At 41.2% G+C, this 24,379-nt stretch overlaps 2 protein-coding genes across 4 annotated transcripts; one reads left to right on the forward strand and one right to left on the reverse strand.

Annotated features, from left to right (window-relative positions):
- The first annotated feature begins 303 nt into the window (after positions 1–303).
- Positions 304–4,160, forward strand: LOC106086016 (uncharacterized). Its single transcript, XM_013250517.2, has 3 exons — positions 304–592; positions 3,731–3,851; positions 3,920–4,160. The coding sequence occupies exons 1-3, from the start codon at positions 514–516 to the stop codon at positions 4,077–4,079; spliced, it is 360 nt and encodes a 119-aa protein (XP_013105971.1). The 5' UTR covers positions 304–513; the 3' UTR covers positions 4,080–4,160.
- A 2,456-nt stretch (positions 4,161–6,616) lies between these two features.
- Positions 6,617–24,156, reverse strand: LOC106086031 (ficolin-2). 3 transcript variants are annotated; one of them, XM_059367831.1, is made up of 6 exons: positions 23,980–24,156; positions 17,855–17,970; positions 17,744–17,764; positions 7,383–7,493; positions 6,885–7,325; positions 6,617–6,819 (listed from the first exon to the last, which is right to left on the reverse strand). In XM_059367831.1, the coding sequence occupies exons 1-6, from the start codon at positions 24,061–24,063 to the stop codon at positions 6,696–6,698; spliced, it is 897 nt and encodes a 298-aa protein (XP_059223814.1). In that variant the 5' UTR covers positions 24,064–24,156; the 3' UTR covers positions 6,617–6,695. The 3 variants fall into 3 exon arrangements, with proteins under 3 accessions (XP_059223814.1, XP_059223813.1, XP_059223815.1); XM_059367830.1 differs by lacking the exons at positions 6,617–6,819; positions 6,885–7,325; positions 7,383–7,493 and adding exons at positions 13,225–13,568; positions 13,649–14,089; positions 14,151–14,261 and having other exon boundaries at positions 23,980–24,124; XM_059367832.1 differs by lacking the exons at positions 6,617–6,819; positions 6,885–7,325; positions 7,383–7,493; positions 23,980–24,156 and adding exons at positions 13,225–13,568; positions 13,649–14,089; positions 14,151–14,261; positions 23,564–23,739.
- Between the last annotated feature and the right edge of the window lie 223 nt (positions 24,157–24,379).

Genomic DNA, 24,379 nt, shown 5'->3' on the forward strand with positions numbered 1-24,379 from the left:
TATAACATCGTCTACATGACAGACGGATTTATATCCATCCTCAGCCAGGATCCGTAATAGGTTTCACATGGTGGTCATCTATAGGAGTGACCATAAAATTGCCCCCTTTAGCGTGCCCTATGTCACTTTCTTAACTTATTTGCCCGAAATTTTGAAATGTGACCCTCTTGCCGAAAAAACAAACAATGTATTGATTCGTTTTATCATCATGCCACAAATAAGCAAACCTGCTGATTTTGTTTATCTTCTCGAAGAATGTCTATGCCTATGTTGATATGACAGTTCTGCACGTCATCTGTCGAATCATCAAAATACGAAATCAAGTAGCTCATAAAAAGTTCATTGAATTTTTGCATTTCTTCAAAACATTTCCATATGGAACGATAAGCTGGAAGGCAAATTTGTCATAACACATTTTTTTCTTATAAAAACCTTTTAAAGAGTTTATGTGCCATCAGTTATTTCCAAAGATTTGTAAAATATACAGCTGAGAGTGATTTAAAGCAACCTACAATGAAGTGCATCGCATCTGTGGCATTAATCCTGGCTTTGGCTGTCTCATGTCAAGGATATAGCTTCTTTATACCAGCAAGTGAGTAAGGGTGGGGTAACAAAGCAAAGGAGACTTAACTTGTAGGGGAAATTTTCGATATGTATTAAATTGAAGTGTCAATAGGGGATTTCAATGGGAACCTGGATTTGTCTTAGCATGTTGGACTTTGCGGGTTGTCGCTTGTGCCAAGGTCCAGGTTGTACAACCATATAAAAAATCGATTTCGCACTACTGTTGAAGATCCTGATCCTCTAAACTTTGTTGGGTTTAAGAAAGGCGCTTGATACGTACGCGTATGTCGGCCTCTGATCCTCCGCCTTTTGTTATTTTGCTGCCAAGATTGGAAAAGTTGTCAATGTCTTCAGTGACATGGTTGTTTGTAGTGAGCGGTGTCAGATTTGATGTTCGTATCCTCATCAATTTGGTCTCTGCTATGTTTATGCTCAGGCCTATTTGGGCAGGATTTTCATCCAATCGTTCCAGTTTTGAGTTAATTTGCTCGAAGCGATGAGCAAAAAGGCATGTATCATCGAAGAAGTCGCTAATATCCCAGCGTATGCCTTAGGGTGCCTCAGCATTAGTTGCTTCTAGTACTAAGTCCAATAAAATTAAAAATAGCGTCGGCGACAGTATGCAACCCTGCTTCACTCCTTTGTCGATTCCGAAAGGTCGGCTCTCTTTTCCATTGAAACAGATTGAAACTTCAGCATTCCTCTGCAGCTCCCTAATTAGTGTCACGATTTTTTCAGGGATGTCCTCATCCAACAGCGTGCTCCACATTGAACTTTGCGAAACATTGACAAAAGCGCGCTCAAAGTCGATGAATAAAAGGTATAAGTTCTGCAGATTGTTCAATGATGATGCGCAGGGAGTTAATGTAGTCGGCACAAGAACGTCCTGGCCGAACACCTGTCTGTTTCTTCCTCAAAATGCTGTCAAGTGCAGGCGAAATACGCTGCAGAAGAAGACTTGCCATCACTTTAGCTATTGCGTTTAGCAATGTAATCCCCCTCCAGTTCTTACACTGGGTGAGGTCGTCCTTCTTCGAGATTGTGACCATGATTCCCTTCTTCCATTCCATGGGGACAGCGTTTGTATCCCAGGCCTCCCTGAGGTCGTCCTTTTTTGGGATTGTGACCATAATCCCCTTCTTTCATTCAATGGGGACAGCGTTTGTATCCCAGGGCTCTCTGAGGTCGTCCTTCTTTTGGATTGTGACCATAATCCTCTTCTTCCATTCTTTGGGACAGTGCTTGTATCTCAGGCCTCTCTGATTATTGGAGTGATCACTTGAGCTATAGGGTGTGCCCCATACCGCATTATTCCAGCAGGGCCGGCTAAGTAGCCGTCTTTAAGTGAGACCAGAACGGCCTCAAGTTCTTTACAGATGGGTGGGGCCGTATATATATCCTGGCGTGGGTTTCGGAGCACAGAGGGATTAGGAGGGTTGGAGCTTACCTCCTCGGTAAGCTCCTTCTTCGGAGCTGAAAAAACTGCGCCATCGCTCTAATTGCTGTTCGGGTTTTGTTAATTGCGATCCGTCCTCATCTTTCATTATTGCCGTTGGCCCTATATTGTTGTCGCTCATTTGTTTTATTGACTCGTAGACACCACGCAGGTTTCCAATATTAACTGTATTTTCGGCTTGCTCTGCCAGCATATTAAAATATATTTGCTTATCTCTGCGAACTAGGCGCTTGACCAGCGAGGCGGAGGTGCGATATTCAGTCCTGGCTGCGGTTTTAGTTACACTTGATTTAGACGTTTCCGGTGTTTTATTTCCTCTAAAGTTTCGTTGCTTATCCAAGGTTTTTGGAATCGTCGAGCAATGCCTATGATAGAGGTGGCCGTCTCCCTACATGCTGCTGTTATGTCCGCCCATGTATGGTTGTTATTTTGCAGCTTCTCCATTAATCTTGCCTTGTATTCGCGCGCTATTTCGGGGTTTTTGAGGTTTAAGAGGTTGAACTTTGTACTTTTTGTTTGAGTCCTTTTCACTACGGCTGGGCGTAGGTGTAGAATGGCCACTAATAACATGTGGCCACTAACGATGTCGGATCCTCGTCCTCCTAGTTTTCACATCCATCAGCGAACCCATCAAGAGTTTGGTGATTACGGGTGTTTCCACCTGGTGGGGAATTTTGTGCCTCCAATAAAGAGCCGAGTTCTTGCACAGAAATCAACAAATCTGTCGCCATTGATAATCCTGGTATCGCCAAGTTCTTGCATTCCCATGATTGATTGTGATTATTAGTGTTATTGCCCACCTTGGTATTACAATCTCCCATAAAAAGTTGAATGTCTCCTTAATGTAGAGAGCGTGTCACTGAGTCGAGTTCGGAATAGAATTGATCCTTTCGTTCGTCGTCATCGCGTTCGATTGGCGCATAGCAAGGATATTTTGCGGAATTTTGATTTTTATCTTGCCATCATGATGCGCTCAGATATAATAATCGCTTTGCTTTCGGCGACAGTAATAGGCTGACCTCATTTATTCGGTGGATTTCATGGCCTGAAAAAATCAAGTGGTATCCACCTTGAAGATCCATAGTTCGCGATTTCGGCCATCGTACTTCACTTAAACCGAGGATGTCTAGGTTGTAGTTTGACATCTCGTTCTGGACTTGGTAAAGTCTCGATGCTCCTGAGAGAGTTCTGACGTTCCATGTTCCAATCATAAACCGTGTTCTGAATCCATAGGTCGCCACCGGGGGATTGTCAGTTTCATTATTTCTTGTTGATATTTCTGTAATGGTGATTTTTTTAGATGGATGGCAGATTGGTCCATCGCATCGGTACCTAGTGCTGGGGCTGGCAGCGACCCCCTAGGCCGGGCTTTCTTGATGGCAAATCTTTGGAAGATCTGCGAGCGCCACCGTTGGCCATTTCTTTTGGTTAATCCGCTGTCGACCCTATTGCACGAGCCCATCATGAGCTGATCAGAATACCCTGCTTAAGTCATATGGAGTGCAAGTCAGGTGTACTGGATAGAATACCAGTGCAACGTTGTGCTGGAAAGTTATCGATATCATGCGATAACAGATAATTTTAATCGATTTTTTATAATTTTCACTCTTAAATACTAAAATTAGACACAACCTACGAAAGGGGTCGCCCGCAAAGCTGTTTGATCGTACTTTTATAGTTTTCACTTTTTTTTGTTTAAAATTTGTATAGAAATTGGTATGCCCGGAGTATGCATGTACAATGGAATAATGCTAAAGCGTGGTGACAATAATGTGATGAATTCATGCCAAAACATGCGCTGCAATGAGGATGGATCCATTGTAGTACAAGGGTAAATTACATTTATTAAAATTAATTGAGCTTTTCAAGAAGGGCTTTTGAAATGTTCTTTCCTTAAAGATGCGGTCATTATGATATGCGCGATTGTAAGGTTCTGGACCCCATGAATTTACACAAACCTTATCCGGATTGTTGCCGCATGAATTTCCTGTGCACCATGGCCAATGGAGAAGTGGTAAATCGTGAAATTCAACCTTTGGAAACTGGTATATATGCTTAATTTACTAGATTTTAAGTAAATTTTGAAACATTTGTAAAGGAGATAATTAAGGAGGAATAAAAATGTTCTGTTCATATATTACGTTTGAAATTGACATTAATGCTAAAACTCTAAGCTTAAATAGGACAATAAATATATCATGAAATTGTGGGCCGGTCAGAGCGACGGACGCCTATCCTACACTAGGATGAGGGCCTTACCAGCCCAGAAACGCGTCTGCCAATGGTGTGATATCTATGTCTGATAGCTGGCAATTTACTTTCTTCAATTCATAAAAAAAACAGTAAGGAAAGGCAAAAGTCGGCCAACGCGGACTGTATAATACCCTACACCTACCCTATAAGTTCCATGGGGGAGCTATATCTAATTCTGAACCAATTTTGGACCTTAGCGGATGACCTTGTTTTCAGATGGGTTATTTAACAATCCGTATCAAATTTCAAGCAAATATGTTCAAACTGTAATAACTACGGTTGACAAATGGCAACATTATTGCAAATTACCCAAAATCTGACGAACATATATATGGGAGCTGTATTTAAATCAAAAATGATTTCGACCAAACTTCTTAGATATTGTGGTAGTCGTCAAGGAAAGCGTTGTCCAAAATGTTGGCATCATTGGTCAATAAATGCTTTTGCATTGGATCTAGAAGTGAAGATTGGGAGATATACATATATGGCAACTTTATCTATATATGAACCGATTTCTATGAAATATAAATATAAACCGATGTTGGGTCTCAAATATATAAACCAATCTTGTATCTTGAATTCTTGAGCCTCTAGAGGGCCAATTCTCGTCCGATTTGACTGAAATTTAGCACGTGGTTTTTTGATATCACATCCAACAACTGCGCCAAGTATGGTTAAAATCTGTCCATGTTTTGAAATAGCTGCCATATATACCGATCTCGGGTCTTGACTTCTTGAGCCTCTAGAGGGCGCAATTCTCATCCGATTTGACTGAAATTTTGCGCGTGGGGTTTTGGTGTCACTTCCAACCACTGTGTTAAGTATGATTCAAATCGGTTCATAATCTGGTACAGCTGTCATATAAACCGATCTTGGGTCTTGACTTCTTGAGCCTGTAGAGGGCGCAATTCTCGTCCGATTTGACTGAAATTTTGCACGTGGGGTTTTGGTGTCACTTCCAACCACTGTGTTAAGTTTGATTCAAATCGGTTCATAATCTGGTACAGCTGTCATATAAACCGATCTCGGGTCTTAACTTCTTGAGCCTCTAGAGGGCACAATTCTCGTTCGATTTTACTGAAATTTTGCACGTGGTGTTTTGGTGTCACTTCCAACCACTGTGTTAAGTATGATTCAAATCGGTTCATAATCTGGTACAGCTGTCATATAAACCGATCTTGGATCTTGACTTCTTGAGCCCATAGAGCGCGCAATTCTCATCCGATTTGACTGAAATTTTGCATGAAATGATTTGTTATGACTTTCAATAACTGTGCTAAGTATGGCGTAAATCGGTACATAACATGATATATCTGTCATATAAACCGATCTTGGGTCTTGACTTCTTGAGCCCATAGAGCGCGCAATTCTCATCCGATTTGGCTGAAATTTTGCATGAGATGATTTGTTATGACTTTCAACAACTGTGCCAAATAAGGTTCAAATCGGTTCATAACATGATATAGCTGCCATATAAACCGATCTGGGATCTTGACTTCTTGAGCCTCTAGTTTGACACTCATACTGTCGTTGAGGTGCTTTGGGGGTGGGGAGGCGCATCAGACACCAAGGATTAAATTTTTATATGATATTATTACTCTACTTTTAAATAACTTTCATTTGATACCCATAATGGCCAAAGCGGTGGAAGTGAGATTTGTTGGTGGGATTTGTGGGTGTGGGTGAAATGGGTATAAAAAATTCGTATTTTAATCTTAATTACCCAATTGGGTAAACATGTCCGTTTGGATGGGTTTTGGAGTGGGGCGTCCCCCAGGGTATTTTAGCCCCAAAATTTAATACCAATTTTGTGTTTCTGGGTTACCATAAAGCGGCATATCAAATTTTGCTTAAATTGGTGCACCCTTCGCCAAGATCTGGAGTTTTTGTAAGTGAGGGTAAGGGGAAGGGTCCGCCACCTCTTCGGATATCAAACCTTCTCAAATAAGTAGATTTGCTCACATTAAAAATGAGATTTCCGAAATCTCGTCGCAAATCTAGATTTTGGCCCAAGTGGAAACATGGTATAACGAAGCAAAAAAAAATTCATCGATAACTTTTATCTTAATTTCAAAAATTGGCAATATTCGATAACCTAAAAAATAATTTATCGATGCGGTTTAGTTGCCAACCAAATATTATGAAATTTATTTAGCATGGATATATACCATCCAAAAATATGTTTGACACCCTGTTGTTTATCCTAACAACGTTTCGGATGCATTTTATCTTAGACAATAACCAACTGAGCTAATCTGCTGTCAACAAACTGGCAAACAGACATGCATCAAAGTTGTTCTCAGGTGTGCTGATACATATCCGGTTGGATATAACCACCATATATACCGATCTCCCGATTTACCTGGGGAAAAGGAGTTTATTTTCCAAGTTATTTTCTAAACATCATATTCGATTGCTGTTACTATTGCTTAGGTCTTATCTTCATTTCAGCATATTTAAGCGAAAAGTTATCGCCTTTCCATTGCATCCAGTTGATGCCTTTCGAAAATTTATCATGTTCTTGGCGATAAATGGCGCATAAATTGCTGAAAAAAAACAACAAAATATGGAAAATGAAAAAAAAATTTATAAGCAAAACTTTTGTTCCCACCTGTTATAACAACGATTATACCACCAAGCGCCATGCCATCTCTTTGCACAGTTTGCACTATTCATACCATCATTATCCTGATCGAAAGTGCTGAATGCTTGGCCCATGTGATAGGCCATTGCATTGCCAGCGTTGCCATCATAATTACCCAATGCCAAAATTTTATATTTTGCCGCCTCATTGTCAATTTTGAATAGACTGTAATTGGCATAACGTTCCTCATTTTTCCAATCTCGTAGTACGACTGTAAGCTCCTGAGGAGGACCTTGACTGGTTAATTCATGCAATCTGTCCAAGCCTATGAAAAATTCACCATTTGGTGGATTGCCAAAACCATTTTTGTATTCAGTCCAATTGCGATAGAAATCTACAGAACCATCTTGACGTCTGAGTATGGTGGTCCACTCTGTTGTGGGTTTAGGTTGTGGGGAAAGTTCTGGCCTGCAAGAGGAATGTATATAGTATTGTAAGGGTGCAGGTTACAATGGTCATTCTTACTTTTCGTTTAATGTCACTTTAGAATTATTTTCAACGGTGGCGTTCAAGCCTTTCGAATTCTGTTGCACAAACTTCATTAATTGGTCCAATTGGATTTGCTGCTCCTCTTGTCTACACGGAGGAAAATGTGAAAAAGAACAAGTAAGGAGGCAAAAAGTTCGGCAGGTATGACCTTTGGTTGCCCAACAGCTTGGATAAACATATGTATATATAAACAACACACAGTGGGATAGAATCAAAAAAACTAGTAACAATTACGCCATTTGAGAACGGATGAAATGATGATGGAGAATTGGAAAGCACTAGGAAGTCATCTAGATTGCGCAAAGTGCGCCCGAAGGAGCGTATAGCTCCCTGAAGGAGAGGACGGGACTTACACCGAGTGTGGTCAGGAGATGTTGGAATTTCTGATGGAGACGCATTTCCCGTGCTGCCAGAAAGAGGTCGGCGATCAAGATTTCGCAATACCTATATATGCGACCGTTGCGGATGTTCAAATCAGGGACATTGTTGACGAGGAGATGATAGTGTGGGCACTCCGCTCTTTCCGGCCATTGAAGTCGGCCGGACTTGACGATATTATCCCAGCACTGCTGCAGAAGTTCTTTGGATCCACCTGCCCTGGCTTTAAAGAATTTTCCTGGCGAGCCTGGCGTGGTCCTGAAGGATTAAAGGCCTATTAGTCTGCCATTGTTAATGCTTTCACTTTCGTAAGGGTCGTTTTAGTACCTTATTTCTAGGGTACTAGTTTTAGTAACCGTTCCCTTGTGTAAGGGTAGATTAAATACCCTTTCACTTAGGTAAAGTTAGTTTTAGTACACTTTCCCTTGGGTAAGCGTAGTTTAAGTACATTTTCCCATGGGTAATGGTTATTTTAGTACACTTTCCCTACGGTAAGGTTAGCTTTACTACACTTTCCCTTAGGTAAGTGTTGTTTTGGTACCCTTTGCCTTGGGTAAGGGTAGGTTTAGTACACTTTTCCTTAAGTAACGGTAGTTTTAGTACCCTTTATCTTGGGTGAGGGTAGTTTTGTACCTTTTCTCTAGGGTAAGGGTAGTTTTAGTACCCTTTCCCTTGGGTAGGGCTAGTTTTAGTACCCTTTCCCTTGGGTAAGGCTAGTTTTAGTACCCTATTATTTGGGTACGGGTAGTTTTAGTACCCTTTACTTTCGGTAAGGGAAGTTTTGGCACCCTTTCCCTTCGTTACGGGTAGTTTTAGTACCCTTTCCCTTGGGTAAGTGTTGTTTTGGTACCCTTTGCCTTGGGTAAGGGTAGGTTTAGTACACTTTTCCTTAAGTAACGGTAGTTTTAGTACCCTTTATGTTGGGTGAGGGTAGTTTTGTGCCTTTTCTCTCGGGTAAGGGTAGTTTAAGTACCCTTTCCCTTCCTTAAGGGTAGTTTTAGTACCCTTTTCCTTCGGTAAGTGAAGTTTTGGTACCCTTTCCCTTCGGTAAGGGTAGTTTTAGTACCCTTTCCCTTGGGTAAATGTTGTTTTGGTACTCTTTGCCTTGGGTAAGAGTAGGTTTAGTACACTTTTCCTTAAGTAACGGTAGTTTTGGTACCCTTTACCTTCGGTAAGGGTAGTTATAGTACCCTTTACCTTTGTTAAGGGTAGTTTAAATAACCTTTCCCTATGGTAAGGGTAGTCTTAGTACCCTTTCCCTTTTGTAAGGGTAGTTTTAGAACCCTTTGCCTTGGGTTAGGGTAGTTTTAGTACCTTTTCCCTTGGGTAAGGGTAGTTTTAGTACCCTTTCCCTTAGGTAAGTGTTGTTTTTGTACCCTTTGCCTTGGGTAAGGGTAGGTTTAGTACACTTTTCCTTAAGTAACGATAGTTTTAGTACCCTTTATCTTGGGTGAGGGTAGTTTTGTACCATTTCTCTCGGGTATGGGTAGTTTAAGTACCCTTTACCCTTCTTAAGGGTAGTTTTAGTACCCTTTTCCTTCGGTAAGGGAAGTTTTGGTACCCCTTCCCTTCGGTAAGGGTAGTTTTAGTACCCTTTCCCTTGGGTAAGTGTTGTTTTGGAACCCTTTGCCTTGGATAAGGGTAGGTTTAGTACACTTTTCCTTATGTAACGGTAGTTTTAGTACCCTTTACCTTCGGTAAGGGTAGTTGTAGTACCCTTTACCTTTGTTAAGGGTAGTTTAAATAACCTTTCCCTATGGTAAGGGTAGTTTTAGTACCCTTTCCCTTATGTAAGGGCAGTTTTAGAACCCTTTGCCTTGAGTTAGGGTAGTTTTAGTACCCTTTCCCTTCGGTTAGGGTGGTTTTAGAATCCTTTCCCTTGGGTAAGGGAAGTTTGAGTACCCTTTGCCTTGGGTTAGGGTAGTTTTAGTAGCCTTCCCTTTGGTAAAGGTAAAGGAAGATTTGGTACACTTTAGTACACGGTGAGGGCCAGAGGACTGCTGTCAATAAACTTGGTTAACTCGAAGCCTTTCGGGTTGATGCAGTCCGAGTTAAGAGAGTGGGCGACAAATGCGCATGCAACATTGTGGAACAGCGAAACGGTCGGTAGGATGGCGAAAATCCTATGGGGGGATCCAGATCGTGAGAGTACGGGGATATTACTGAAAGGAAGCAACGGGACACAAAGGACTACGAGCTCACTTAAAATTTTTTTTTAGAGGTTACTTTATAGTTCTTAGAGCGCACAACAAGCCGATTTTGGCATTTGGCATAGTGGCATGGGGCGGAGTAATATCTGCACCCTCTTTTCAACCTTACCTAACCTAGTACACTTCCCCTTGGGTAAGGGTAGTTTTAGTACCCACTCCCTTGGGTAGGGGTAGTTTTAGTACGCTTTTGCTTGGAAAATGATAGTATAAGTACCCTTTCCCTTGTGTAAGGGCAGTTTTAGTACCCTTTACCTTGGGTAAGGTAAGATTTAGTATCCTTCCCCTTGGGTAAGGGTAATTTTAGTACCTTTTTACTTGGGTAAGGGTGGTTTTAGTACCCTTTTCCTTGGGTAAGGGTAGTTTTAAAACCCATTCCCTTGGATAAGTGTAGTTTTAGTATACTTTTCCTTGGATAGAGGAAGTTTTGGTACTCTTTGCCTTGGTTAGGGTAGTTTTAGTACTCATTCCTTTGGGTAAGAGTGGTTTTAGAACCTTTTTCCTTAGGTAAGGTTTGTTTTAGTACCCTTTTCCTTGGGTAGCCTTTTCATTCGGTAAGGGTAGTTTTAGTACCCTCTTCCTTGGGTGGGGGTAGTTTTAGTACGCTTTCGCTTGGGAAAGGATAGTTTTAGTAGCCTTTAGCTTGGGTAAGTATAGTTTAAGTACCATTTACCTTGGGTAAAGGTAGTTTTAGTACCCTTTCCCATGGTTAAGGATAGTTTTAGTACCCCTTCCCTTGGGTAAGGGCAGTTTTAGTACCCTTTTCCATGTGTAAGGGTAGTTTTAATACCCTTTCCCATGGGTAAGGGTAGTTTTAGTTCCCTTTCCCTTTTGTTAGGGTAGCTTTATTACTCTTTCCCTTGGGTACGGGTATTTTTAGTACCCTTTCCCTCGGGTAAGGGTAGATTTCGTACCCTATCCCTTGGATAAGGATAGTTTTAGTACCCTTGGGAAAGGGTAGTTTAAATACACTGTTGCTTGGAGAAGGGTAGTACACTTTTCCTTGGGTAAGGCTTGTTTTAGTACCCTCTACCTTGGGTTAGGATAGCCTCCCTGTGGTGAGGCTAGTTTTAGTACTCTCCCCTTGGGTGGGGGTAGTTTTAGTACACTTTTGCTAAGGAAAGGATAGTATTAGTAGCCTTTCGCTTGCGTAAGTATAGTTTAAGTACCATTTCCCTTGTATAAAGGTAGTTTTAGTACCCTTTCCCTTGGTTAAGGATAGTTTTAATACCCCTACCCTTGGTTAAGGATAGTTTTAATACCCCTACCCTTGGGTAAGGGCAGTTTTAGTGCCCTTTCCCATGGGTAAGGGTAGTTTAAGTACCTTTTCCTTTTGGTCAGGGTAGCTTTAATACTCTTTCCCTTGGGTAAGGGTAGTTTTAGTACCCTTTTGTTAGGGTAGCTTTAATACTCTTTCCCTTGGTTAAGGATAGTTTTAGTACCCCTTCCCTTGGGTAAGGGCAGTTTTAGTACCCTTTCCCAGGGGTATGGGAAGTTTTAGTTCCCTTTCCCTTTTGTTAGGGTAGCTTTATTACTCTTTCTCTTGGGTACGGGTAGTTTTAGTACCCTTTCCCATGGTTAAGGATAGTTTTAGTACCCCTTCCCTTGGATAAGGATAGTTTTAGTACTCTTGGGAAAGGGTAGTTTAAATACACTTTTGCTTGGAGAAGGGTAGTTTTAGTACACTTTTCCTTGGGTAAGGCTTGTTTTAATACACTCTACCTTGGGTTAGGATAGCCTCCCTGGGGTGAGGCTAGTTTTAGTATTCTCCCCTTGGGTGGGGGTAGTTTTAGTACACTTTTGCTGAGGAAAGTATAGTAGGATTAGTAGCCTTTCGCTTGGGTAAGTATAGTTTAAGTACCATTTCCCTTGTGTAAAGGTAGTTTTAGTACCCTTTCCCTTGGTTAAGGATAGTTTTAGTACCCCTACCCTTGGGTAATTGCAGTTTCAGTTACCTCTCCCTTGGGTAAGGGTAGTTTTAGTACCTTTTCCTTTTGGTCAGGGTAGCTTTAATACTCTTTCCCTTGGGTAAGGGTAGTTTTAGTACCCTTTTGTTAGGGTAGCTTTAATACTCTTTCCTTTGGTTAAGAATAGTGTTAGTACCCCTTCCCTTGGGTAAGGGCAGTTTTAGTACCCTTTCCCAAGGGTATGGGTAGTTTTAGTTCCCTTTTCCTTTTGTTAGGGTAGCTTTATTACTCTTTCCCTTGGGTACGGGTAGTTTTAGTACCCTTTCCCTCGGGTAAGGGTAGATTTCGTACCCTATCCCTTGGATAAAGATAGTTTTAGTACCCTTGGGAAAGGGTAGTTTAAATACACTTTTGCTTGGCGAAGGGTAGTTTTAGTACACTTTTCCTTGGGTAAGACTTGTTTTAGTACACTCTACCTTGGGTTAGGATAGCCTCCCTGGGGTGAGGCTAGTTTTAGTACTCTCCCCTTGGGTGGGGGTAGTTTTAGTACACTTTTGCTGAGGAAAGGATAGTAGGATTAGTAGCCTTTCGCTTGGGTAAGTATAGTTTAAGTACCATTTCCCTTGTGTAAAGGTAGTTTTAGTACTCTTTCCCTTGGTTAAGGATAGTTTTAGTACCCCTACCCTTGGGTAAGGGCAGGTTCAGTTACCTCTCCCTTGGGTAAGTTTAGGGTAGTTTTAGTACCTTTTCCTTTTGGTCAGGGTAGCTTTAATACTCTTTCCCTTGGGTGCGGGTAGTTTTAGTACCCTTTCCCTTGGGTAAGGGTAGTTTTTGCGCCCTTTGCCTTGGGTTAGGGTAGTTTTTGTAACCCCTCCCTTGGATTAGTATAGTTTTAGTAACCCCTCCCTTGGGTAAGGGTGGTTCTAGAACCCTTTTCCTTAGGTAAGAGTAGTTTTAGTACCCTTTTCCTCGGGTATGTTTAGTTTTAATACCCTTTTCCTTGTGGAAAGTGTAGGTCTGGCACTCTTTTCCTTGGAAAAGGATAGTTTTAGTACCCTTTCCCTTGGATAAGCGTAGTTTTTGTACCCCCTCTCTTGGGTAGGTACACTTTCCTTTGGGCAAGGATAATTTTTAGTACCCTTTCCCTTGGGTAAGTGTAGTTTAAGCTCCCGTTCCCTTGGGAAAAGGTAGTTTTCCTTTCGGAAAGGGTAGTTTTAGTACCAGTTGGCCAGTTGTCCACGGGTTATCAACTTTTAATCAGACTAATTCGCCAAAAGGGAACATTAAGCAACTCCATCTACCTTGTGAATATTAAGATAAGTAGAATATGGTTGTTGAATTGAAATCTGATCTTTACTTCAAAAGAAAATTGTGGCAATATTTTGGTTTTAATTAAAAAATATGCCATCATTTTAATTAATGGGAAAATTAGGTTACTACAAAAATCTTTCTTCACATTCTTAATTAAATTAAATTTTTCCTTAACTTCAAAATATTGAACTTGTTTTCTGAAATATTGTCTGGCCATCATTTTGGTTAGCTGTTACTATTTCTTAGGTCTTATCTTCATTTCAGCATATTTAAGCGAATAGTCATGACCTTTCCATTGCATCCAGGCGATGCCCTTCGAAAATTTATCATGCTCTTGGCGATAAGTGGCACATAAATTGCTAAATAATTAAAAGAAGAACAATCAATTATTGGAAACTCTTAGAAAAAGAAAGAAAAAAACAAGAACTTTTTTTCCCACCTGTGATAACAATTATCATACCACCAAGCCCCATGCCATCTCTCGGCACAATTTTGAACATTTGTGCCATCATTATCCTGATCGTATGTACTGAACGCTTGTCCCAAATGAAAGGCCATTGCATTGCCAGCATTGCCTTCATAATTGCCCAAGGCAAATATTTTGTATTTTTCCGCTTCATTATCGATTTTGAAAAAACTATAATTGGCATAACGTTCCTCATTTCTCCAATCCCGTAGTATGACTGTAAGCACCTGCGGTGGATCTTGATTGGTTAATTCGTGCAATTTATCCAAGCCTATGAAAAATTCACCATTTGGCGGATTGCCGAAACCATTTTTGTATTCAGTCCAATTGCGATAGAAATCTACAGAACCATCTTGACGTCTGAGTATGGTGGTCCATTCTGTTGCGGGTTTCGGTTGTGGGGAAAGTTTAGGCCTGTACGAGGTAAATATTGAAGTATACTATGAGGTAAATAAAAGTCTGGGGTCATTCTTACTTTTCTTCTATGGCCACTTCACCGTTGATTTTACTCATGGGACTTAATACATTCGGATTAGGCTGCATAGTTTTCATTAATTCATTCAACTGGGTTTGCTGCTCCTCTTGTCTAGGCATAAAAAATTTTGAAAAAATGTTATAAGAAAAAGTTCATGCAGATTGGACATTAATTGAATATAGCTGTCATGCTTAGCGATCTCCCGATATTAGTTCTTGGCACCATCACAATTTAACTTATTAACTGAATAAGGTAAAATTTTAAACAGTAAGCTGTGTTAGACCCTATCTTCCGGCTAGAACAGACGTCTTAATCATTGTGTCCGTTATGACAGGTCACTGTCTGATCGGAAAACAAGTTGACAGACTAGATAATGCCGGTAACGACTTTTGCAGAAGCTGTGTCGACTTCGAGGTAGAAGAGACTATAGAACAATTGCTGTATGTGTCTCGCACTGGCAGTCAGACGTAGTTTCACTTAACCTTCTTATTTCTTAGGGAACTTGTTGATTTACCGGATGTGAACATTCACAAGATGTTGGGCTTTCCTAAGGAAACGGTCACTAATTCCCATTCGCAAGGAAAGGGGTATTAAACCTATCCCTTTCCAGGGAAAAAGGTACTAAAACTACCCGTTTCCAAGGAAAAGGGTACTAAAACTACCCTTTCCTAAGCAAAAGGTTACAAAAACCAAACTTTTCCAAGAAAAAGGATACTAAAACTACACTTTCCCAAGGAAAAGGGTACCAAAACTACCCTTTCCCAAGGAAACAGGTACTAAAACTACCCTTTCCCAAGGAAAAGGGTACTAAACCACCCTTTCCTTAGGAAAAGAGTGCTAAAACCACCCCTTCCCAAGGAAAAGGGTACTAAAATTATCCTTTCCAAAGAAAAATGGTACTTAAACTACCTTTTCCCAAGGAAACGGGTACTAAAACTACCTTTCCCAAGGAAAGGTGTACCAAAACTACCCTTTCCCAAGAAACAGGGTACTAACGCTATTCTTTTCCAAGCAAAAAGGTGTTAAAACTACTCTTTACCAAGGAAAATGGTACTAAAATTACCTTTCATAAGGAAAAGTGTACTAACACTACCCTGTCATAAGGAAAGTGGTTCTAAAACTACCCTATCCCGAAGAAAAAGGTACTAAAACTAGACTTTCCCAAGGATAAGGGTAATAAAACTACATTTTCCCAAGGAAATGGGTGCTAAGTCTACCATTTTCCAAGAAGAAGGGTGCTAAAACTTCACTTTCCCAAGAAAAAGGGTGCTAAAGCTACCCTTTCCCAAGGAAAAGGGTACCAAAGTTAACCATTCCCAAGGGAGAGGGTACTAAAACTACCTTCTCCCAAGGAAAAGGGTACTAAAGCTAACCATTCCCAAGGAAAAGGGTACTAAAACTACACTTTATTAAGGAAAAGGGTACTAAAAATACCCTTCTCTAAGGAAAAGGGTACTAAAAAACCCTTCTCTAAGGAAAAGGGTACTAAAACTACCCTTTCCCAAGGAAAGGGGTAATAACCCTACTCTTTACCAAGGAAAATGGTACTAAAATTACCTTTCATAAGGAAAAGTACACTAACACTACCCTGTCATAAGGAAAGTGGTTCTATAACTACCCTATCCCGAAGAAAAAGGTACTAAAACTACCCTTTCCCAAGGAAAAGGGTAATAAAACTACATTTTCCCAAGGAAATGGGTGCTAAGTCTACCATTTTCCAAGAAGAAGGGTGCTAAAACTACACTTTCCCAAGAAAAAGGGTGCTAAAGCTACCCTTTCCCAAGGAAAAGGGTACTAAAGCTACTCTTTCCCAAGGAAAAGAGTGTTAAAACTACCCTATCTTAAGGAAAATGCTACTAAAAATACCCGTTTGCAAGGAAAGGGGTATAAAATTCCCCTTTGACAAGAAAAAGGGTACTAAAACTACTATTTTCCAAGGCAAAGGGTACTAAAACTACCCTTTTTTATAAAAAGGATTACCAAAACTACCCTTTTCCTTGGGAAAGCTACGTTTTCCTAAGCAAAAGTGTACTAAAACTACCCCTTCCAAAGGAAAATGATACCAAAATTACCCTTTTGCAAAGAAAAGGGTATTAAAATTCCCCTTTAGCAAGAAAAAGGGTACTAAAGTTACTCTTTCCCAAGGAAAAGAGTGTTAATACTACCCTTTCTTAAGAAAAATGCTACTAAAAATACCGGTTTGCAAGGATAAGGGTATTAAAATTCCCCTTTAGCAAGAAAAAGGGTACTAAAACTACCATTTTCCCTAGGCAAAGTGTACTAAAACTACACTTATCAAAAGAAAAGGTTACTAAAACTACCCTTTTTCAAAGAAAAGGGCACTAACTCTACCCTTTCCCCAGAAAAAGGGTGATAGAACTACCCTCTCCTATGGAAAAAGGTGCTAAAACTACCCGTTCCTAAGGAAAAGGGTACTAAAGTTACCCTTTCCCCACTAAAAGGGTACCAAAACTACCCATTCCCAAGGGAAAGGGGACTAAAACTACTCTTTCCTGGGGAAAAGGATGTAAAAACTACCCTTTCTTAGGAAAAGTGTACCAAAACTACCCATTCCCAAGGAAAAGGGTACTAAAACTACCCTTTGGTAATGAAAAGGGTGTTAAAACTACCCTTACCCAAGGGAAAAGGTACTACAACTACCGTTTCTTAAGGAAAAGGGTACTAAAACTACCCTTTCCATGGAAAAGGATGCTAAAACTTCCCTTTCCCAAGCAAAAGGGTACTAAATCTATTCTTTTCCAAGGAAAAGGGTACAAAAACTTATCTTTCTCAAGGAAAAGGTTACTAAAACGACCCTTCTCTGAGAGAAAGGGTACTAATACTAGACATTTCCCTCACATAGCTGCCATATAAACCGATCTCGGATCTTGAATTCTTGAAATTCTGAAATTTTGCATGAAGTGTTTAGTTTTTATTTCCCATAACTGTGCCAATAATGGGGCAAATCGATTGATAACCCGATGTCGATGCCATATAATCCAATCTCGGATCTTGACTTCTTCAGCCTCTATAGGGCGATTTGGGTGAAATTTGCATGAGGAGTTTTGTTTTGACTTGCAATAACTCTGCAAAGACTGGTCACAATCGGTTTACAACCTGAAATATCTGATTGTGCCCTAGAGGACGCCAATCTTTCTCGATTTTGCTGAAATTTCGTCGATGTGCTTTATTTTGACTTTCCATAACTGTGCCAAGAATGGTCCAATTTGATTCATAACCGGATATAGCTGCTACAAAAACCGATTTCAGGTCTTGACTTGAGCATCTAGATGGCGCAATTCTTAGTCGATTTCGTTGAAATTTTCTATGCCGTATTTGGTTGGATTTTCAATATATGTGCCAAATATGGCCTGAATCGGTCTAAAGCTGATATAGCTCCCATATAAATCTATCTTCCGTTTACACTTCTTGAGACTTTAGTTTTTTTCTTCTTTGGCTAACATTTTGCACAACGTCTTCACCTATGACTTTCTTATATATAACGACATATATGGGGCTAATGCGATCCATGGTAGAGTGTACATAAGATTCGGCCCGGTCGAACTTAGTTCGATTTTAGATTGTTTTCCTACCTTTTGCTGATTTCATCAATCCTGCAATGATAAAAAGTATTATTCAGCCGATAAGGTCATTTTGCAGGCGCTAGTTTCCAGGAGTTGAAATTTCTTTGCAAATATGCTTACCTTTTGCTCATATCCAAAAATTTGCTATGAAGCTGATCAGTGTTTTCCAGAAGTGAATTCACTTTGTCAAATAGATTCTTCCATAGTATCAAACTGTGTGGATCTTCATTTGGATCCTAAAAGGGAGACAAAATGTAATTAAACTTAATTTTTTTCAATTATATGGGCGTTTATCGCCCATTGGATGGATATCTTTGTCTTATGACGAGACGGACGCATTTCGAATTTTTTTTTCAGTGTAGAATTTTTTCCTTGTTCTTTAAAAGATTGTACTGATGGCTGAATTGCCTGTTTGAACAGTGTCTACAGCATGGATCACATCTGAAGGTATTGAGTCGTACCTGGCGAAGCAGAACATCGGGTTCTGCATAGAGAGGTGGAAAGTTCTTTCCACAAAACCCTGCACAAAATCGGAGATCGGATTCTGAAGGCTACTATTGACGAGTATTCAGAACGCTATCTGAGTGATAGAGAGTGCAAGCTAAGGGTTGGATTTCTGTTTTGCCATGTTCGGCTTCCAAAGTCCAAAAAGGATTCGAAGCCAAGAATCTGCACCACTCCGTGTCTGCCTCGATCGAATTTCTCCCTGCACTCTCTAACTACTCGGTAGACAATGCTCTAATTCAGGAGTCTTACATCGTGAGGAATAGGGTCTCTGGATTGAGCAATCCGAAGTGCACCTAAAAAGTGAAGACCTTTGCTATGAGGACACGAACCCGCCGAATGAGGTAGCGCTGAGGCTTGGGCTCGAGAAAAGTCGAAGGACTCGGCTGATCTTGGGTTGTGATGCGAACGCGCTCTACTGACAATGGCAAAGTTCGGCTATCGACAAAAGAGATAGATTCTGGTCTGAGAATATGCAATGTTGACAATATTCCCACTTTTCAAATTAGGGATAAATCAGAGGTGAAGTTCTTAACTCCGACATGTCTCGATGATACGGTGTTGATGAATTCGGGAGTGTCGGTGGAGCCTCCTTCTCGGTTCATAGATATATTTACCATACAGAAATCCTTGCAAAACTGGCTGGAACGCAAAGCCGAGCTAGTCTATGTAAAGCTTCGAAGCAGTAGCTTTATGATTGATGGCACAAAGGAGCTTGAGTTGGCGGCGAACGCGTTGGTGGGGCCATGGAGGGGAACTGCAAATTTGGCCCATGAACTTTCTATTAAGGAACAGGGGCAAACTTCCCACATAGCAATGAGTGCTGTCCTATTCAAGTTTAAGGGGCTTTCTTTTTATAGCCGAGACCGAACGGCGTGCCTCAATGCGACACCTCTTTCGGGAGAAGTTTTTACATGGCATAGTACCTCACGAATTTCGCCAACTTTAGGAAGAGATAACCACAGCTGAAAAAAAAATTTTATGTCCCGCCAAGATTCGAACCCGGACGTTCAGTGTCATAGGCGGACATGCTAAACTTTACGCTACCTTGGCATCGTTTGGAGGGGGACTGCCCTCCCATTTACACTGGTAGAAGGGGGAGCTGAGGAATCTGAGGTGAACTACGAGTAGGCTGTACAACAAGGCCAGTCGTAGCAGGCTTGATTCTGATTGGGACATCTATAAGGAGAACTTGACATGGTACAAGGTCGAGGTGAGATTGACTAAGAGGGCCTTGGCCTCGTTTGGAGGGGGACTGCCCTCCCATTTACACTGGTAGAAGATCGCAACCTGTTTGGTAAAAGGGGGAGCTGAGGAATCTAAGGCGAACTACGAGTAGGCTGTACAACAAGGCCAGTCGTAGCAGGCTTGATTCTGATTGGGACATCTGTAAGGAGAACTTGACATGGTACAAGGTCGAGATTAGATGGGCTAAGAGGGCCTTGGCCTCGTTTGGAGGGGGACTGCCCTCCCATTTACACTGGTAGAAGATCGCAGCCTGTTTGGTAAAAGGGGGAGCTGAGGAATCTGAAGCGAACTACGAGTAGGCTGTACAACAAGGCCAGTCGTAGCAGGCTTGATTCTGATTGGGACATCTATAAGGAGGACTTGACATGGTACAATGTCGAGGTGAGATGGGCTAAGAGGGCCTAACGGGTCGTCTTCTGTGAGTTGGTGGAATGGGTAAACGAGTACTCTAGGTTTTGGAGAGGGTTAACTAAGGACCCGTAGACCTTCGCGAATGTCCTGAGAGATGACTGAACTTGGACTCCTGGTTAGAATGCACTTTCCGGGGTGCGCGGATGGTGGAGCTTGTGACCTCCAACTTTACAGATGTCCCTCAGATACAAACAGTGCTGTAGCGCAGTCGATTGTAAAAAGGATTATGACGGAGGAGAGGATAAATCAGGCGATTAATTCGTTGAGCCCTACAAATCGGCCGGACCGGATGGTATATTGTCCTCTAGGTTTTGGAGATGGTTATATAAGGAGGCGAAGACTTTCTGGAGTGTCCTGAGAGATGACGGAACTTGGTCTGCAGGTGATAACGCAGGGTAATTATGGCGATTAATTCGTTTGAGCCCTACAAAGGTATATCGCCTGGCTTGCGGCTTTTGGAAACGATATTTAGGGTTAGTATTTTGCTAGACCTAGGGCCGACTGGGTGGCGGGAGGATAGTGTAGTTTTCACTTCTAAGGCAGGAAAAACTAGCCACTCCCGGCTCAAGGACTTTAAGCCTAGCAGTCTGTCGTCTTGAAGACACTTGAGAGACTGTTTTGAACGCGTATATCAGGGATCTTCTTAACCAATCGTTGAAAAGAGGCTGCTAGCATGCCTACACCAAGGGTCGGTCAGTTGATAGTGCCACGACTTCGTGGGTTACATAGAGGGAATCTTGGGGACAGGTGACTTCACTCTGGTGGTCTTCTTCGATATAAACGGAGTTTTTAATAACGTTGAATTGGAGTACATTCGTCGTTCTCAGTTTGATATGAGAGTCCCCCCTCTTATGGCGGACTGTATTGATATAATGCTCAAGAGCAGAAATATCAATGCATACTGGCTGAGGGCTCGGTGAGGAAGATTGTGATCCGAGGGCATCGCAGGGGGGTTTAATCCCTCTCTTGGGTTTCTTGGTTATCAATGGGATTCTCAGGTCCTTTAAGGAGGAAAGAGTGAGCGCTAAGGAAGCGAAATTGAACTGGGGAAGAAAAGTTAAGGAGAGAGTCTAACGGGAGCTGAATGTGCTCTATTCATGTCGCAACTCGTTAGGAAGGAATTGGGGGTCTAGTCCTAGCACGACACACTGGATGTACACTGCTGTGGTTCGGCCTATTCTCTCTTATGGGTGTCTAGTGTGGCAGCGGGCTCTTATTCTTGTTCAGAAATGGAACTGGAGAAGAAACGTTGAGGAGAGAGTCAAACTGCGGCCGAATGCACTCTATTCATGCCGCAGCTCTATACGTAGGAATTGGGAACTTAGACCAAGTATGATGAACACTGCTGGGGGTTCGGCCGATCCTCATTTATGGGTGTCTGGTGCGGCACTGGGCGTTATTTTTGACTAAAAATTGAAATGGAGAAAAAACGTTGAGGAGAGCGTTAACTCAATAGGTTGGAGTTGGGGACTTAGGGGTTTTTGTTGAATTCATAGGAACTAGGGAGTCATATAGACTTCTGGGAATCTATCTATCCGCCATAAGCAGGTTAAGTTCGAATATGGAATATATCGGACTATATCTTGATATAGCCCCCATATAGACCGATACGCCGATTTAAGGTCTTAGGCCCATAAAAGCCACATTTATTATCCGATTTCACTGAAATTTGGGACAGGGAGTTGTGTTAGGCCCTTCGACATCCTTTGTTAATTTGGCTCAGATCGGTCCAGATTTGGACATAGCTGCCATATGACCGATCCGCCGATTTAGGGTCTTAGGCCCATAAAAGCCTTATTTATTATCCGATTTTACTGAAATTTGGGACAGTGAGTTGCATTAGGCTCTTCGACATCCTTCTTCAGTTTGGCCCAAATCAGTCCAGATTTTGATATAGCTGCCATATAGACCGATCTCTCGATTTAAGGTTTTGGGCCCATAAAAGGGGTTTTTATTGTCTGTTGTCGCCGAAATTTGGTGCAGTGAGTTTTGTTAGGCTCCTCGACATGTTTCTTCAATTTTGCCCAGATCAGTCCAGATTTGGATATAACTGCCATATAGACCGATCTTTCGATTTAAGGTCTTGGGCCCATAAAGGGCGCATCTATTGTCGTCGAAGTTTGGGACAGTGAGTAGAGTTAAGCCCTTCGACATCCTTCTTCAATTTGGCCCAGATAGGTCCAGATTTGGACATAGCTGCCATATGACCGATCCGCCGATTTAGGGTCTTAGGCCCATAAAAGCCTCATTTATTATCCGATTTTCCTGAAATTTGGGACAGCGAGTTGTGTTAGACCCATCGACCTTCTTCGCTGATTTGACCCAGATCGGTTCAGATTTGGATATAGCTGCCATATAGACCGATCTATCGATTTGAGGTTTTAGGCTCATAAAAGGCACATTTATTGTCCGATTTTCCTGAAATTTGGGACAGTGAGTTGTGCTACGCCCTTTGACATTCTTAACTTATTTGAACCAGATCGGGTTAAATTTGGATGTAGCTGTCATATAGACCGATCTCTCGATTTAAGGTTTTGGGCCCATAAAAGGCGCATTTATAATCCGATGTCGCCGAAATTTGAGACAGTGAGTAGCGTTAGGCCCTTCGACATCCTTCTTCAATTTGGCCCAGATCGGTCCAGATTTGAACATAGCTGCCATATAGACCGATCTATCGATTTAAGGTTTTGGGCCCATAAAAGGCGCATTTATAATCCGATGTCACCGAAATTTGAGACAGTGAGTAGTGTTAGGCCCTTCGACATCCTTCTTCAATTTGGCCCAGATCGGTTCAGATTTGGATATAGCTGTCATATAAACCGATCTCTCGATTTAAGGTTTGGACCCATAAAAGGCGCAATTATTGTCCGATATTGCCGGAATTTGGGACAGTCAGTTGTGTTAGGGCCCTCGATATCTTTCTGCAATATGGCCTACATCGGTTAAGATTTGGATATAGCTGCCATATAGACCGATCTCTCGATTTAAGGTTTTGGGCCCATAAAAGGCGCATTTATTGTCCGTTGTCGTCGAAATTTGGGACAGAGAGTTGAGTTAGGCCTTTCGACATCATTTTTCGATTTGGCCCCGATCGGTCCAGATTTGGATATAGCTGCCATATAGACCGATCTCTCGATTTAAAGTTTTGGACCCATAAAAGGCGCAATTATTGTCCGATATCGCCAAAATTTGGGACAGTGAGTTGTGTTAGGACCCTCGATATCTTTCTGCAATATGACCTAGATCGGTTCAGATTTGGATATAGCTGCCAGAATGTCCGTGCCGAATTAGGTTCCAATCGGACCATACTTCGATATAGCTGCTATGGTGGCATAAATTATGCATTTTTCACCGGTTTATGACGAAAGGTATATGTTTACAACGCCTTATTACTGGTTCGGGGTAACATTTTAGTTTTTACAGCGCACAACAAGCCAATTACTGGCTTAGGTGTATGTCCGCATGGGGCGGATTAATATCTACATCCTCTTTTCAACCTAGCCTAACCTGCTGGATTATTGATCTTTATCCAATACCCCTGATTGATGCCAAAAGTAAGCTCAAGAAATTGTCCACTGAATGACTTCCAAGACTTGTTCAATGCATGATTTCCAAAATTTAAAGTCATATTCATCAACATAACAAACAATGGGAGTAGAGTGTAACCTCTAGATCCCCAATAGATAGGTAATATCATCATTCATTCATTCATTGCAGTTCTGTTGCAATCATAACGTAATAACCCAACATCTCATTCCCAAGATTTGTTTATATATTGGGTTGCCCAAAAAGTAATTGCGGATTTTTCATATAGTCTGCGTTGACAAATTTTTTCACAGCTTGTGACTCTGTAATTGCATTCTTTCTTCTGTCAGTTATCAGCTGTGACTTTTAGCTTGCTTTGGAAAAAAAGTGTAAAAAAAGTATATTTGATTAAAGTTCATTCTAAGTTCTATTAAAAATGCATTTACTTTCTTTTAAAAAATCCGCAATTACTTTTTGGGCAACCCAAATTTAAAGCTGTTTTCTAAATACTTGCAATGACAAGCTGCCAATTTACTATACTATATCAATAAACTTACATAGTATTCACTGGGTGTTGTATTTGCGGAAATTCCCAGAGAAAATATTGTCCCCAAATATAGACAAAAATAGAGTGTTTTCATAATACCGGTATATGTTTCACAAGCAGCAAACGAATGGGAACTGTCTGTTTTGATAATGAATACTGGGGCTTTGAGTTTTTAAATGAAATCTTGATGTTGTTATCTTATAAATCATTTTTCTAAGAGTTGCCATGTGTTTCATGAATAACCAAAAGAAATTTGAAAAGTTTTGTAATTTTTAGGTTTAAGATTTCTTTAGGTTTGTGATAAACAAACTTTTATTAAAAACTAGCTGGACAGGGCCCGCTCCGCTACGCCTTCCTTCACTCTCTTATATTACGTGAGCCCTATAGGGTCACGTCAGGAAATAAGTCCT

This window comes from Stomoxys calcitrans, chromosome 4, assembly GCF_963082655.1.
Source record: "Stomoxys calcitrans chromosome 4, idStoCalc2.1, whole genome shotgun sequence".
Taxonomy (NCBI): domain Eukaryota; kingdom Metazoa; phylum Arthropoda; class Insecta; order Diptera; family Muscidae; genus Stomoxys; species Stomoxys calcitrans.

What these genes read in the sequence shown, in the direction of transcription:
- LOC106086016 (XM_013250517.2), top strand. Translation starts at nt 514, where the DNA reads ATGAAGTGCATCGCATCTGTGGCATTAATCCTGGCTTTGGCTGTCTCA. An exon ending in TAGCTTCTTTATACCAGCAA is followed by an intron (nt 593 to 3,730) that starts GTGAGTAAGGGT and finishes AAATTTGTATAG; the next exon opens with AAATTGGTATGCCCGGAGTA. An exon ending in GGATCCATTGTAGTACAAGG is followed by an intron (nt 3,852 to 3,919) that starts GTAAATTACATT and finishes CTTTCCTTAAAG; the next exon opens with ATGCGGTCATTATGATATGC.
- LOC106086031 (XM_059367831.1), bottom strand. Translation starts at nt 24,063, where the DNA reads ATGAAAACACTCTATTTTTGTCTATATTTGGGGACAATATTTTCTCTG. An exon ending in TTTTTGGATATGAGCAAAAG is followed by an intron (nt 17,765 to 17,854) that starts GTAAGCATATTT and finishes TTATCATTGCAG; the next exon opens with GATTGATGAAATCAGCAAAA. An exon ending in ATTGATGAAATCAGCAAAAG is followed by an intron (nt 7,494 to 17,743) that starts GTAGGAAAACAA and finishes TCCTCCGTGTAG; the next exon opens with ACAAGAGGAGCAGCAAATCC.